The 15453-nt window shown below is 39.4% G+C and overlaps 1 protein-coding gene across 1 annotated transcript in view; it reads left to right on the forward strand.

Annotated features, from left to right (window-relative positions):
• LOC149804335 (transcription initiation factor IIA subunit 1-like) overlaps positions 1 to 15453 on the forward strand; it is a 50450-nt gene that overhangs the window by 22659 nt on the left and 12338 nt on the right. The window contains exons 7-8 of the mRNA XM_089939004.1: positions 1042 to 1176; positions 8914 to 9003. Of these exons, the coding sequence (XP_089795130.1) occupies positions 1042 to 1176; positions 8914 to 9003 (225 nt within the window). The remainder of the gene's footprint in view (positions 1 to 1041; positions 1177 to 8913; positions 9004 to 15453) is intronic.

Raw genomic sequence — 15453 nt, forward strand, 5'->3', positions numbered from 1 at the left:
GACCGATACATGTATCAGATGTATGACATACATGCATCTCTTGAGGACAATTAAGGAAAATCGTCATCTACTTTAACTCAGAAATATCTATCTTTTGATATGAAATATCTATCTTTGGATATGAAATAGCTATCTTTGAGTATAAAATGGCCACACAGCACATTCGACACAGGGTGATTAAGTCATTCATCAGGACACATTTCCTTGGAATGTCATACACTTTCTCTGAAAATGATGTCTTATGTTTTCTCTGAGAAGGATGTTGTACATTTTCTCTAAAAGGGGCTGCTATATGTTACATAGAAATGTTTAAAGTTTTAATTGATGGTCAGTTGTGATTCTGTGGCAACTGAATCCACATCAAAAGTTCAATTTTTTGTGGACTCTAGATACTATAGGAATCAATCATTTATTATTCATTACATTCTTGCAAATTCAGCGTGTTAGTCATACAGAACAATAATTTGAGGGGTTACTATGATCCTTGCCAGGTTCAGGAACTGTTACTTGCCACGTTAGTCAGGTTTTGCCAGTTTTCCAAATTTTATTGAAAATGCTAAGTCATGGTTTGAGGACTGTATCAGGCAATGGTTTCAGTAGCTTTACTGGACATCCTGATTTTGTTGAAGTGTCAAGAGAGTCTCATTGAGCATTAGAAGATTTCAAATTTAAAAGGAACCCTTTCTTGCTGGTAATGTTTTTGATGTAGCTAAAAGCAAATGTTTGTGAAAAATTACAAAAAGAAAATTGAAATTTGAAAATCATTGAATAAAATATGGCATTCCTCTTTCTTAGTAGTTGGAATTAATACATTGTGTTCGCTTTTTTACTTAAATAATTGTCTCTTGTGCACACCACTATTTAAACATTATAATAATAATTTTAATATGCATATTTTATCATAAATAAAAATTATATATAATCTTCTGTTGCGCAGTTTCTTAGAAATGTATGATATGGCAGTATGTCTTTTCCTTTTAACTTTTGTTTGTGATAGTGTGTAATGGGTGATAACCCATCCATCTAACTACTTCTTTGTAGCAGGTGCATGGTATTCCTCAGTTGGATGGAACCAATGACACTAGTTCCTCAGAAGATGAGGACTATGACAATGATGATAATGATGACAATGAAGATGAAAAAGATGAAGATCAAGAGGAGCAGGGGGAAGAAGAGGTTTGAATGATACTGAATTTTCCATGGATCACTGTAAAGTTTTGGTGTACTGATAAGTGTATTTAGGTTGATGAATGCTCCTTTCTTTCTGCATTTGATGAACAAATTAATCATGATTTCATATTATCAATTGCAGCATAATTTTTTTGTCTATAAACTGATTTACAGAATAAAGAATCTTCAAATCTATTGCTGCCAAAAATGTCAAAATTCCAGTCAGTATTAAGTGCTAGAATTTCTTCGTAGTAGCTATATGTAATATGTTGAGAAAGTGGACTTTGGATTCAAATAAAAATAATTTTATTTAAGAATGTGCAAAAGAAGCAAAACTTAAAAAAATATGGAAAAGTATTAATATGATAGGTTAATTATGAAAGAATAATGCACTTGATAAATGTAGGAAAGATTTCCATTGGTCAGAACATAACCATGTGATCAGACCCTGTTGTGATTATTTCTGTATAAACTGAACAGAGAACTACTTCATGCTAACTTCTGTAAATAGAGTCACATGCATAGTAACTAATGTAAACATTGAATCCGAAAGCATACACACTGCCTGCCTTTATAACGAAATAAAATGATGGGTTTGTATTTTATTTAGAAAATTTAATAAATTGATTTGAGAGAATCAAATATCTAATCTTTGTAAATCTTCTGAAGATAAATAATTTTTCCTTTGATTAGATTTGAAGAAAAAAGTTGGGAAACTTAAAATCTGCCAAGAAGAGCATTCAGGTTATGTTGCATAGTGCTTTCATTGCGGATCATTACTAATGAATTTAAAACTATAGGTAAATGGATATTGGGTTTGAGAGGAGGTGGGGATCAATGGCTAACATTTTAACAATTGGATTCACAGTGCTACAGTGTAAGACACTGACCTTGATAGTTACGATGTGGGGTGGGTGGGTTAAAAATTGGACCACCATTACTATAACCATTTACTGATCATCTTAATTTCATTTGTAAGTAGCCCCTGTAGGTAGAATAAACTGTTAATGAACACGAAAATATATTTAAAGAAATGAAATTTGGCTACTCACAAGGAGAATAGCGACTTTACCAAATCTCAATGTATTGATGAGAGCATCAAATCCAAGAGTCATTTGTATGTCAGACAAAATGACATTGCATTGAATATTGAACTTCTACTCAGACATTTAGCCAATTTAGATCAGAGATTACAACCATGCTGTTGAATGTTCAAAACCTTCGATTGCCTCTCATTCGTAGAATCATTTGTTTTATGTTGACATATTTACTATTATGCAGACGGAGAAATCTTTTAATAGCTATGCAGCAGATGCCCTCAAAAAGAATTCAGACACTTAAATAAGGCTCAAAAGCTGGTAGGAAATATCCTTAAAAAACAAAATAAAAATTAATAAAATTATAAAGATTTGCAAATATAAGAGTTTGATGTTGGTTTTTTTTCTGAGTTTATTGTGGTATAAACTGTCACTTGCTGACTCAAGCGGCTTACGTAATGCTCTTTGGGCTTTGTTTGCTGTGAGATGAAAAAAAAACAACATTAAACTTTTAATTGATTGTTTTTTTAAGACTAATAATTAATTTGACCAGTTTACTTGCTTTGACATATCAATTTCTCCTTCAAATACGTTCCCTGATCACATTAACATTAGGGATATAAGCCTGCTACCTCTCGAATCCAGCCCTACTAAAAGACGAAAATTTGCCTTTTCTGTCTATCTCATATAGACCAAAGGGCAATAACTCTTGCCCCTTACCTCCCCTTGCCACCGCCAGGTGTCACTAGTTTTTAAGCTTCGCTTGTACTGATAACACGTACATTATACCTCCAAACAATCCAAGCCATCTTAGCATTAAATTGGACCATCCGAAGTTAAATTTGGATTTATTGCGTTGGACAATCATTCTTCTACAGATTGTATACATTATTTTAACATTTTTTTTCAAAATTGAGTGACTTTGTCACCCTTACGGATTTCGTTTACTGAAGACCATGTTACACACGCTATCGCGGAACTCGTGTTGTCAGTTAAGAGTTAACGCGACACTGACTAATTTCGCTTACTCCGTTAGTAACGGTTGTGGTACTAGCGAATTAATAACATGCTGAATTGATAATTTGTGCTTTGTTTTCTTTTCTTGTGTCGTTTCAGTAGAAATGTCAACGAAATGCATGAAATGCAAAAAGTTCAAAGCAAAAGAAGACAACCATGACTTTTGTATTGTATGTACCAAGTGTACATCATCTATACCATGCAGCGTGTGTAATACTTGGACAGAGCAAACATGGGCTGATGTAGTCCAGAAGGCAGCAAAAGGGAGGGATAGACGAAATAAGTCGAAGAAAGATAGCATTGATGTCCTCAGTATACATCAGAAGACGGCCTCCATTGCGAGCCTTGTGGGGGATGTTGGGGTCCCCCCTCCACCTAACGTTCGTCGTTTGCAACCGTCAACCACAGTAACATCAGCGGCAATGGAGGAAAATAATGTTGACAGGGTACAACAGTCCAACTTTAAACAGATGCGTCGTTTGGTCCAGGAAACGACGACGCAGCTATTGACATCAGGCCAGATATTACCCTTATTTCCCTCGCTTGCTTCCACAGCTTTTTCTGACTCTTTGAGGGAATGTTCCCCCAATTTTAGGCTGCCCAGTGGGCGTAAGTCCCCCCGCATGTCCGAGCATGGCTTCGGGCCTGTACGTCAGGACGGATGGGGTTTTTGCCAGATCCATCAGATCCATTTCTTTATACAACCTCTATGTCACTGGCCGTCCAGCTGTCCCAGCATGGGGACCCTATTGCTAAAACGGTCCGACCAAACATGACTTAATGGGGATTTAAGTGATAAATCCGTCCGTCAAGCTGTACCGCCGGCAACATTCCAATACTATGGCGGAGATTTTAGTGAGAAATCTGTCCGTCCAGCCAGGCCATTGGAGCAGCCGGTACCGGTGATAGCAGGACCGTCGCCAACATTCAGACCGACCACAAGCCAGACAAACCAGCTGGCAGGGCCGTCCGTCCATATGTTCCTGGCTTATCCACAAGGGAGAGTTAGTGACAGTGTTAAGGATGACGGAATCGCGTCATCTATGCCACCTGGTATGCTCTATCCAGAAATGCAAGCTATTACAGAACACGACTCGGCACACAGTGAGGGTAACGAAACTCCTGCAAATCAGCTGTACACAGATCCAACCATGGAACGGACTGAGTTTGGCTTCAAGGCGGCAGTGGAAGAAATTTATAGGGTGTTGGCAACTTCAGAATGCCCTCCACCTCCTACCACCACTCAAGACTACAAAGTTAAGGCGTCTAGATCTTGATGGGGAGGAAGAGACGCCGTCCTTCCGGCTCCTTCCCCAGTCTGCAAAAATTAAGGAGATCAATGATCGTCTATCAGGACAAATAGGTGATCCGGGGAATGCTAAGGCGTTCTTTTCAGAAAGCCAAGTACCAGCGACGTTCTCATGGAACTGGTACAAAACTCATTCAGAAGCCTTCAGTACAGATCTTCCAGCCCTGGACAAAAATATGGCAGCAGTTCACATGTCCACTCCACTGGTTTACAAAGTGGACAAAAATGTGTTCCATGCCGAATCAAAGCTAGTCCGGAATGTAGTCGCTACGTCTTCAGTGTTAGGCTTGGCTTCATTAACCATTTTCTGACTCGCAGAAAAATCCAACAATGACCATGCTTGGGAAGCGACGGCCCGGATTGCTAGAGTTATTAACAGGGCAGCTCACCATTCCATGGCTAATGCGTTGACAGCTTCTGCCAACTTAGACCTGATACGACGTGACGCATGTCTGCGGTCCATGTCGCTCAAGCCCCATCATACTCTGGCTTTACGGATGACTCCATTTGGGTCGCCTTTACTCTTTGGAGGAAAAATTGAAGAAGTTCGGAAGCAGGCATCTCTGGAACTGCCCCTCCAACTCGCCGCCCAACCCTCGCAGGCGTTTAGAAAAAAATCAACCACTACCACAGCAGAGGGATGATTGGCGGACCAGGGACAAGGGATCCTTACAATCAAATGTGCAGTATAGATCCCAACCCAATGCCAGGAGACAACAGTCTAATCAAGCTAGGAGGCAACCATACAGAGGCGGTAAGAAACAAAGTTTCTCCGTCTTCAAGCCTCCTAACTCTAAAAATTGACATACCCTCTCCACCACCCGCGGACAGCCTACCTGCGGGTGGCTGCCTCCTGCAATTTCAGGACCACTGGACCACCTTTTTTCCTCAGAACGATTGGGTGATCCAGGTCATTTTGGAGGTACTTCGGATTTCATTTATCCAACCCCCTCCCCTGTCCTCCTCTTCCCTCTTCACGGACGTACCGTCCGATCGGGAGAAGGATACCTTTCTACAACAGGAGATATGGTGGCTCATAGAAAAACGGGCAGCGAAGATTGTGAAAAAACCGCAATCGCCGGGGTTTTATTCCAGGCTTTTTCTTATCCAGAAGGCAAATGGCATGTTGAGGCTGATCATCGACCTGAGTCACCTCAACCAATACATTTTACCACCGAAATTCAAGATGGAAATGGCGAGATCAATCCGTCTTTCCATCCGGCGGGACGAGTATGCCGTCAGTCTAGATATGACCAATGCATATTTTCACGTCCCTGTCCACCCTGCGTCACGGAAATTTCTCCTATTCGCTTACCGCGATGCTGTTTATTAGTTCCAGGTCCTACCCTTTGGCCTCAACATCAGTCCTTGGGCTTTTACCAAGGTTATGGATTGCGTCGTCATCCTGTTCCGCTCGACTTCATCTACAGGGATGGCAGTGTACTTGGACATCCTCCAGAAAGATATGGTAAGTTCTATTCTGCTCAAAGGCAGAAACGATCTTTTAGCGCTTTTAGATCATCTAGGCTTTCTCGTGAACTGGAAAAAGTCTGATCTCCATCCATCCCAGCGTTTTGTCCATCTGGGTATGGAGTTTCTCACCGATCTGAATCTGGTATGGCTTCCTCGCGCTCGCATAATCCGGATCGTCGAACTCATCGAGTCCGTTTCCAGCAGGACGTGGATTTCAGCTTTCAGCGAGAGAATTCTTGCAACTCCTCGGATTATTCAATGTGGCGGCAGACTTGATCCCACTTGGCCGTCTTTTTATGCGTCCCTTACAAATGACGTTACTGGCACAATGGTGCCCCTTTTCAAGTCCCCTCAATCAAACAATAATGATCACGTCCGAGATACGATCGTTCCTGCATCAATGGCACAACCCAGGTTGGCTGACCACGGGGATTCCTCTGGAGATGCCCCAAGCGGAGATAACGGTATGTACCGATGCCAGTATCTACGGTTGGGGTGCCCACCTGTTGCCGGACTTCGCTACAGTCAGCGGCACGTGGGAGCCAGGGGAGAGGCCTCTCTACATCAACCTTTTAGAAACAAGGGCTGTCATCAATACCTTTCATTTCTGGAAGGATCAACTCTCAGGAAAAACTGTCCTCATTGTGTCAGACAGCTCTGTGGTGGTGACTTACATCGTCAAACAAGGGGGCACCAAATCACCAGACCTGTGCATTCTGATTTGGCAGTTTCTACGTTGGTGCGACAACCTCCACATCAACGTACAAATCAGACACATTCCCGGCAGACTCAGTGTCTTGGCCGACGCTTTATCAAGGAAAGGTCAAGTCATTCACACGGAATGGCCACTCCATCAATCAGTCTTTCTTCGGATTTGCACTCTTTGGGGGCGTCCGATGATCGATCTTTTTGCGACAAGGTGGAATCGCAAGTTGCCCACCTTCGTCTCTCCGATTCCAGACCCAGTGGCTTGGGCCGTGGACACTCTGTCAATCAGCTGGGAGGGGTTGTGGGCATTCGCCTACCCTCCCACAGTTTTGGTACCAAAAATAATCCAGAGGTTAAGGGGTCAGAACTGTCGGATGATTCTGATTGCTCCTCTCAGATGGAACAAGTCCTGGGTCACCGATCTACTCGATCTAGCGATAGATCTACCCAGGAAGATTCCAACCAGCCCAAATCTTCTCAAACAACCGCGGTCACAGGTGTTCCACCTCTGCCCGGACCGTCTTCTTCTTCACGCTTGGCGCTTGTCCGGGCAGCCTTGCGAGAAAACAATTTAAACCTTCAATTGTGGAGAGAATCTCAAGAGCAAGAAGGCCCTCCACTCTGAAGAATTATGGGGGAAAGTGGCGTGTTTTCAGGGACTGGTGCCATATCAATAACATCGTCTCTTTGAGTGTCTCAATCCTTCTACTGGCCGACTTTTTTCTCTGGCTTTTCGAGGAGAAACAGTTGGCCCCAATTACTATCAAAGGCTACCGCTCCATGATATCAGACACATTCCGCCATCATGGTAGCTGTGATATTGGGCATAACAAAGAGCTATCAGATCTTTTAGCCAATTTTGATTTCAATCGACCAAAATCCCTCACCCTGTTTCCAAAATGGAATCTGTCCTGGGTTTTAACATGGCTCAATTCAGACAAATTTGAACCTTTAGCCCACACTTCGTTAAAGCTACTATCATACAAAACATGATAGCCTTAGCTTCAGCATGCAGGGTGAGCGAGTTACATGCCCTTTCCAGTGACCCGAACTTTCTTCAGTTCAGATCAGATGGTTCGGTGGTCCTCCTGATGCAACCAGGCTTTGTAGCCAAAAATAGGTTACCATCCATTGGCAATCAAAGAATCATCATTCGCTCGCTCTCTTCCATAGATAAGTCAAGAGCAGCAGCCATGCAAGATCCTGTTCGTGCACTCAAGCACTATTTAAAACGCACAGAGGCATGTCGGGATACACGTAAGCGCCTCTTTCTTCCGGTCAAAGCTGGTAAACGGGATATCACCCCTCAAGCCCTTGCTTCATGGTTGAAGTGGGTTATATGCTCAGCGTACTCTGAGGTCTAACAAGATCAGAGTCGCCTCATGAAGATTACGGCTCATGAGATTAGAGCAATCTTGGCAAGCCTGGCATTCGAACGCAATGTTTCAATCCGCAATATAATATAGGCTGTTGGCTGGCATGCAGAGTCAACCTTCTTCAGTTTTTATTTGGCTTCACAGAGGCAAACCTTGAATCTGGTAGGTCCGGTGTCAGCAGCCCAGATAACCACCAGACCCATTTAAAACAATCAGCACAGCCTATCAGCCTTGCTGGATTCGCCAGTGAAATTTCGTAGGTAAGAAGATTTCATTAACTATCTTCTTAACCGTATATAGGGGCCACATATCATGGGACCCTAGGCTGTGTTGCTGATGAAATTAGGAGAACGGGTTATCGTTCAAATGGGGAATCCAGCCATCATTCCCTAGAAGGTACCCAGGGTGGAGGTAGGATGCTCAGCATTCCCTCTTCCTATTACTTATTCTCCTAACGTTAATGTGATCGGGGAATGTATTTGAAGGAGAAAGCACATTTTTAGTAAATTGTGTTTCTTTGAGAATACTTACCCGATCACATTACTTAAAAACCCTCCCAACCACCCCGCTATGTGAGCATCCTTGTGTAATATATATCGCTCAGATTAAAAAACTAGTGACACCTGGCGGTGGCAAGGGGAGGTAAGGGGCAAGAGTTATTGCCCTTTGGTCTATATGATATAGACAGAAAAGACGCATTTTCATCTTTTAGTAGGGCTGGATTCGAGAGGTAGCAGGCTTATATCCCTAACGTTAATGTGATTGGGTAAGTATTCTTGGAGAAACACAATTTACTAAAAATTTGCTTTTTCCTATATTTCAGGAGCCCCTGAATTCTGAAGATGATGTGAGTGAGGAAGACCCTTCGGAGCTGTTTGATACAGACAATGTGGTTGTGTGCCAGTTTGAGAAGGTGAGGGATTGTAGTTAAATCCTCCTTTCAAAAATTTTATTTTGTGACTAGGTTATAGCGGCATTCCTGCCAATAATATATTATTTTGAGATAATGATATGATGTGATTTTGAGGCTGTGAATAATATGAACATATTTTGAACAAAGGTAAACTAGAGTAAAAAAAAAAGGTTATACAAGCTTAGCCCAAGATGATATTTCTTTTAAATAATGTATTTCCCAGTACATTGTTGCTGATGTACTTGTGTCATAATGTCACCAAACCAGAAATGAGGTCTATTATGACTCTTTTGTCATAAACAAAGTTACAGAAAGAAGCAAAACCAACAAGTTTTGTAAAACTTAAGAAACAATTCATTTATCAAAGTTATAAAATGAAAATTTAAGAGGAACTTACAGTACTGTCAACTGAATCCAAAAATATCCTGAAAAAGTTCTATTAAAGTCCAAGAACAAAAAATGTTCCAAAATAAATTTTAGATCCAGGATTATACTGGTCTTTCAACAGTCCTGATGTATCAGAATGGTGTTGTCCAGAATGCCTCTGAATAATTCACAGTAGTTCCAAAATAATCTTATAGCCCAATGAGCATTTCCATTGAATAATCCAGATGAATGCCTTTCCTCTCAAATAATATTTAAAAACAACATAAAATGCATCTGCAGACTTGATGTTACAACAAGAACACAGGAAATAGGAATGAGAAAACAGCCCAGTCTGAGCTCCGTATATACAGGCTAAAAGCTAAAACACACATATTATCAACACTCATACATGACAAATCGCTAATTTCCAACATCGTAAAAAAACTCACATGATTTAACCCATCCAATGAGAATTAGTTTAATTCTTCTAAGATACCACCTGACTGTCCGGTCCAGTGGAAAACAGCCTGAAACTTGTAAACATGTTTACTAACAATTTTATTATTAGTAACTATCAACATGTATTGAAGAACCTATTTATAAACCCTATGCAATTGTACATTCTTCAGTGTCTTAAAATGGAACCAATGCATGTATGAAATTTCAGCTAAAGATGATCACTGACATTTGCTGCATGAATAAAAATTACAAAAATTATACATAACAATTCATCATGGCACTTGCAACGTGTTCATGGCTAACCAAAAATTAAAGATGGAGATGGTGTATAGTATTGTCCCCAAGTCATGGTAAGATGATATGTCCCTGATCCAAAACCTGTTTACCTATAAAAGTGAAGTAGACCCAGCAAAAAATGAAAACAATCATCTGAACATGGTGCATGTTTAAAAATTAAAGAAAGCAAGTCACATTATGAAACTCCAACATCACTGAGGGTTAAGACATCATAACATAGGGGTTTGCAGAAAGTAAACAAACCAGTTTTCTGGTGTACTGTGGTACTAAAATTCATTATTGAGTATACTTGTAGAATCAGTTATTTTCACTAGCCTCAGTTTTGTGAGTACTTAAAGTTGTGTGTGTGTGTGTGATTTGGATTTTTAAACATAGTTTTAACAATTTTTCAGTCATATCACTATGATGTCTGCAGTGTGGCAGTTTATAGTGATGTCTAGCACCGGGGCATCATGCCACAAACATGTAGCATGATGTCCCACCCCGTCACATTATCCTGACACCAGGCCAACCAGTCCTAACACTAACCTCTTGCGAGGCAGCTGTTAGTAACATTTTTTTAAGTCTTTGATATGACTTGGCTGGGGTTCGAACACTTGACCTCCCACATCTGAGGCAGTCACTCTAACCATTAGGCCACAGGAGTGGTCTTAAAGTTGTGATTTTGCCTGTTAAAGTTTGTACATTTGTAGAAATTTCATTTGAGGATTAATCTGCACAGATACCCTAAATAAAAAATAACAAAAATCAAAACTTTGTTGACACCAAATGGCAGTTATTTTGATGAATAAAACAATGTGGCCTTCTGTATGAGCACAAATCAAACACCTGTCAAGGTCCAATCTCTTACGATATCAGTAGAAGCTGATGCAGCTAGCAACACTAAGCTAAACAGTTATTAAAGTACATGTTTATGATCTCTTTCTTAAAAGACTGTTCATGAAGTTGCACTATCAATTACTTTCTGACCATGGCAAACACAGTAGTTAGAGTGGTCAAAATAAACTTAGGTCTCCATCTGTTTAGATAATGTCATCGTTACACATATAAAACAAGCACGTGACCAGATCATACATGTCAACCATTACACTTTTGGCATAATGATCATGCTTTTTTCCACTAAATTACACCTTATAATTCAAGGTATTCGAATTACGCATTTTCAGTATATCCCCCTCCAATGAAAATTAATAATTTGTTTTCTCATTTTTATCAACATCCCATTAATCCCACAGACTGTATTCTAGAAAAGACAGCTTCTGTGTAACTACGACATAAGAGTACACTTGTCCGTAGACTTACATGTGCTTTCCTAACAGTATTATGTTCTATTTATAGCAGTTGCCCTATTTCTGAGAAACAGGCTGGTTCTACTATCAAACTTTCGACATCATTTTCTATTTATAGCAGTAGTATGGTTTATTTAGTAGAGAACAGACTGGTTTTCAAACTTTTAATGTTTGCTCGCAGATTCTTTGTTCAAATTCATATCTGGTACAAAACCAGTCTTTAGGTATTTGGCACTAAACGTCAAGTGGGATTTATTCTAGTCGGTGTGTGTGTTAGAGCAAAAAAGTTTTTCAAATAATTTCACAGATCAATTAGAAAGACGAAAAAATCAATTCAGAGATGAATACATTAATTACATAATACAGCGTTCCATTCTAGGGCAGCTTCACGCCCCTTGCAGGCTGTGTGGAAAGATTTTAATATTGGTCATGGTGGTAAAACAAAGAAACCTTGAATTAGCTCGTTTTACTAACTCCTAATACTAAGGTAACTTCTTTTTTTTTTTTACAGCAGAGCTAAATTGTGGACATGAATTTAATAAATGCAGAGGCATTATTTACCAAGAACAAAATCATCTAATATTGTTAGATGTTTAGCAGAAGATACTTCACTTAAAATTGCAGAAGCCATGAAAATAAGACTGTTTAGTATTGCAACAGACAGGAGTAGTAATTATGTTGACAATGAAAAGGGCAAAGTCAGATTGCTCTTCTTTCATTACCAGAATTAATGGTAGATTCCACTGGAGAAAACAATTTTTTTATTTGCTTGATAATGCTTTGAATAAATATAAGCTGGCAGAACTGTATGGGGTTTTCAGCTGATAATGCATCAGTGATGACTGGAATTCATAAAGGAGTTGTATTCTGTATTTTGAAAAATATCTCCATCACTGTACATATCAGGTTGTCTGTCATATGATGCACCATGCTGCAGGAAAGGCTGCTGATAAATTAGAAACAGAACTCTTGAAGTATCAAATTGGCACTCTATTTGACAATGTGCCTCATGCGGACAGAGTTGATTTTTTCCATCTTATTTCCCAGCGAAAAGACCCAATAACTTGAAGATATAGATTTCCTCTTCTTTGTCAGGTTATGAAATGAATATTGGTTCTTTACCACTCTAATGCTGACTGATAAAAGATTATTCAGTATTGTTAACCAAAGTAAAACTGAATTCAAATCCAGGCTCTGTTACCCAGCACTTAGTGCTCTGCTGGTGTGCACAAAATTCATAGACTCAGCTGGTACAAAGTGTTTTGAAATGCAGTATGAGAGTCTGTTACTTTTTAAAGCTCAAAGTGTTATATGCAAAAACTTGAAGCAGTAGTTGATGTTAAAAGTCCAGAGGGATAAATGAATTATTTTGTACATGTGCTTATTAATTTTTATCATGTGTGGATTACTCATTTTCTGCTTGGATTACTCATTTTCCTCGCCAGGGGTTGGCATGTATGTCAGGTGCCCTTTACTCAATGCAATTATCAGGTAATGTATTTAATGTGTTAATCAAAAGGAGCTGACAAGCAGCACAAAGCCAATCTGTTATTAAAATATATGTGCAGTATCTCTTCTGTAAAATACTGTCCATAATTACATTGCATGAACAAGGAGTTTGGGAGTGGTAAAATTCAACTTATAGATCCCCATTAGTTCGTGTAATTTATCACTCCACACATGAATGAAAAATGTGACCAGCTGTCCGTTGCTCAGTGCAGTTAACAAGCAGTTTTGGCATTTGATGTGTTCAGGGCCCATCAAAGTACTACATGAGAACTAAACTGAGAAACAATGGAATAAATGAAAATGTGTGAAAGATTGGACATAATTATCTGTGGCATTGAAAATGCCAGACTTTTTTAATTGTGTGCACCTGCTGAATGACATAATGTTGATTCAGTGGTTTTGTCTAAAAATCAGTAAATTGTGAGCTTCATTACTCGGCAGTAATTGGTGTATATACAAAGTGTTTCATTAAGAATTGTTCTTTAGTAACAGGCATTTATGTATAGCATTCATTAGGAATTGTGCTTTGTGCAGCAGTCCTTGTGTCCTATAGCCATACTGTTCATTGGGATTAAGTATGATTAGATAAAATGACACAGTTTCATGAGGGTTTACAATTTTTTACAACAGTTTCATTTGAATGAAGAAATTGATTTGAGTAAGTATTAAATCTTATTTTCATATTTTAGTATCATATGCGGGATATGCTTGGTGTACTCACTGATAATACAATTAAAATGCTCTGTGTTTGAAGACAGAATTTCAGTCTGAGACATGTCAAAAGCCACGGACTAGCAGGAACAGTCAAGACTTCTCAAGTGTTCATCTCAGAAATCTAGCACTGGAGTCAGTGGGACAAGTAGCTGTGACCCAGATAATCACCAAACACACTTAATGCTAGCACAACTCTCACAGGCATGAGTTTAGCAATTTTGCTGGATTCGCATGGATTTTTGTCAATAATAGAAAGACATTCTTCTTTATCTATGCATTGTTATAATGCATTTCATGGACATTGGTTGTGCTTTCCTCCGGAATAAAAGAGCAATTTATCCTTCATGTTGGGAATCCAGCCGCTGCCTGTGATAGAGGTTGGATTTTTATGCATGTCCTCCACCAATTCTTCTGACAATGTGGTAGGGGAATGTAATGGAGAATTTAGTTTTAGTCAGTTATGTTTCTTCATGAAAACTTACCTGTTCACATTACTATTAAACTTACCCACACATCCCTGCAAATATGAGCATCCACACTAGAGTGGCTAAATCTAGTAAACAGGAAGTTTATGTGTGCTAAGGGGAGGTAATGGTTAAGAGTTTTTTCCCTTTTGCCTTGGTAGTATATAGCTAACATGGACAACATTTTCATATTTCCAGGAGCACTGGATTTATGAGGTAGTGGAGTTGATTTCCTTACATTAATGTGATTTGCTTTCCACAGTATAACACAGGTTTGCTGCAGACTTTTCACAAGCCTTTTGAGTGCCCTACTGATGGGTAGTGACAGACGTCTATAGATTTTGGCCTGCTAGTTCCAAAGTCAAGGTTACTAATGTGATTGTTCTTCATGAAAAATCAAGTTTCCTCATGAAGATTTTCTTTACAATTAATAGGTTGATTACACTTGAGTGGGGGCAGGTCACTACTTTCCTAAAGTTTTCCACACTTATTCTTTTAGCTGTACTGCTCATAGACCAGCTGTCCAACAGTTTACTTTAGTTTACCACCTGTTTACAAAAATTGGTAACCATGCACATGAACATGCACATGGTATATCTGGTGTTAGTAGTAGTTAGTCTATGCACTATGTCCAGTTGCTTTGTCAACTTTTAGCTCTACTGGTCATAGTCCAGAATAACTAGGCAATGGCCTGTTGTTTGTCATCTCTCCATCCATTAACACAAATTTGTTTTTGCTATTCTTCCTAGTTAGAGAATTGCCATAAACTTGACACATTCATTCATCCCAGTGTCTAGTTAGAGAATTGCCTTAAACTTGACACATTCATTCTTCCCAGTGTCTAGTTGGTCCTAAATGAAACTGATGCTGCTCACAACCTCTTGAAAATCCTGTTGGTACTTCTCTTTAATGGATTGTCATATCAACATGGTGTCCTCACTAAAAAACTAGTTGGTCCTAAATGAAAAATGGTGTCAATCTGATGTCCAGTATGGTCAGTACATGAACCGTCTTGAAAACTTGTTACTACTTTCCAAGAAAGGAAAGTGATATTGAAATGGGGTTTTCACCAGAAACATCTCATGATGTCTTGTTGGTCCTACATAAAAGGTATGCTGCTCAGACATCAAAGTGGTGGCCATCTTGAAAAGCTTGATATCTCTTGAATGGATAATCAGATCAATGTGTGATTTGTGCTAAATTATTTATTAAGATTTCTAGTTGTTCCTAAATGAAAATGGTGCCTGTCTTAAGTCAGAAAAGGCCACCATGGCAGCCAATATTGAAAATATTATTGTTGCCCCTCCTGACTTTTCATGATGTCTAGTTGGTCCTAAATGAAAATGGTGCCT

This window comes from Sinohyriopsis cumingii, chromosome 2, assembly GCF_028554795.1.
Source record: "Sinohyriopsis cumingii isolate HCF-2022 chromosome 2, ASM2855479v2, whole genome shotgun sequence".
NCBI lineage: Eukaryota > Metazoa > Mollusca > Bivalvia > Unionida > Unionidae > Sinohyriopsis > Sinohyriopsis cumingii.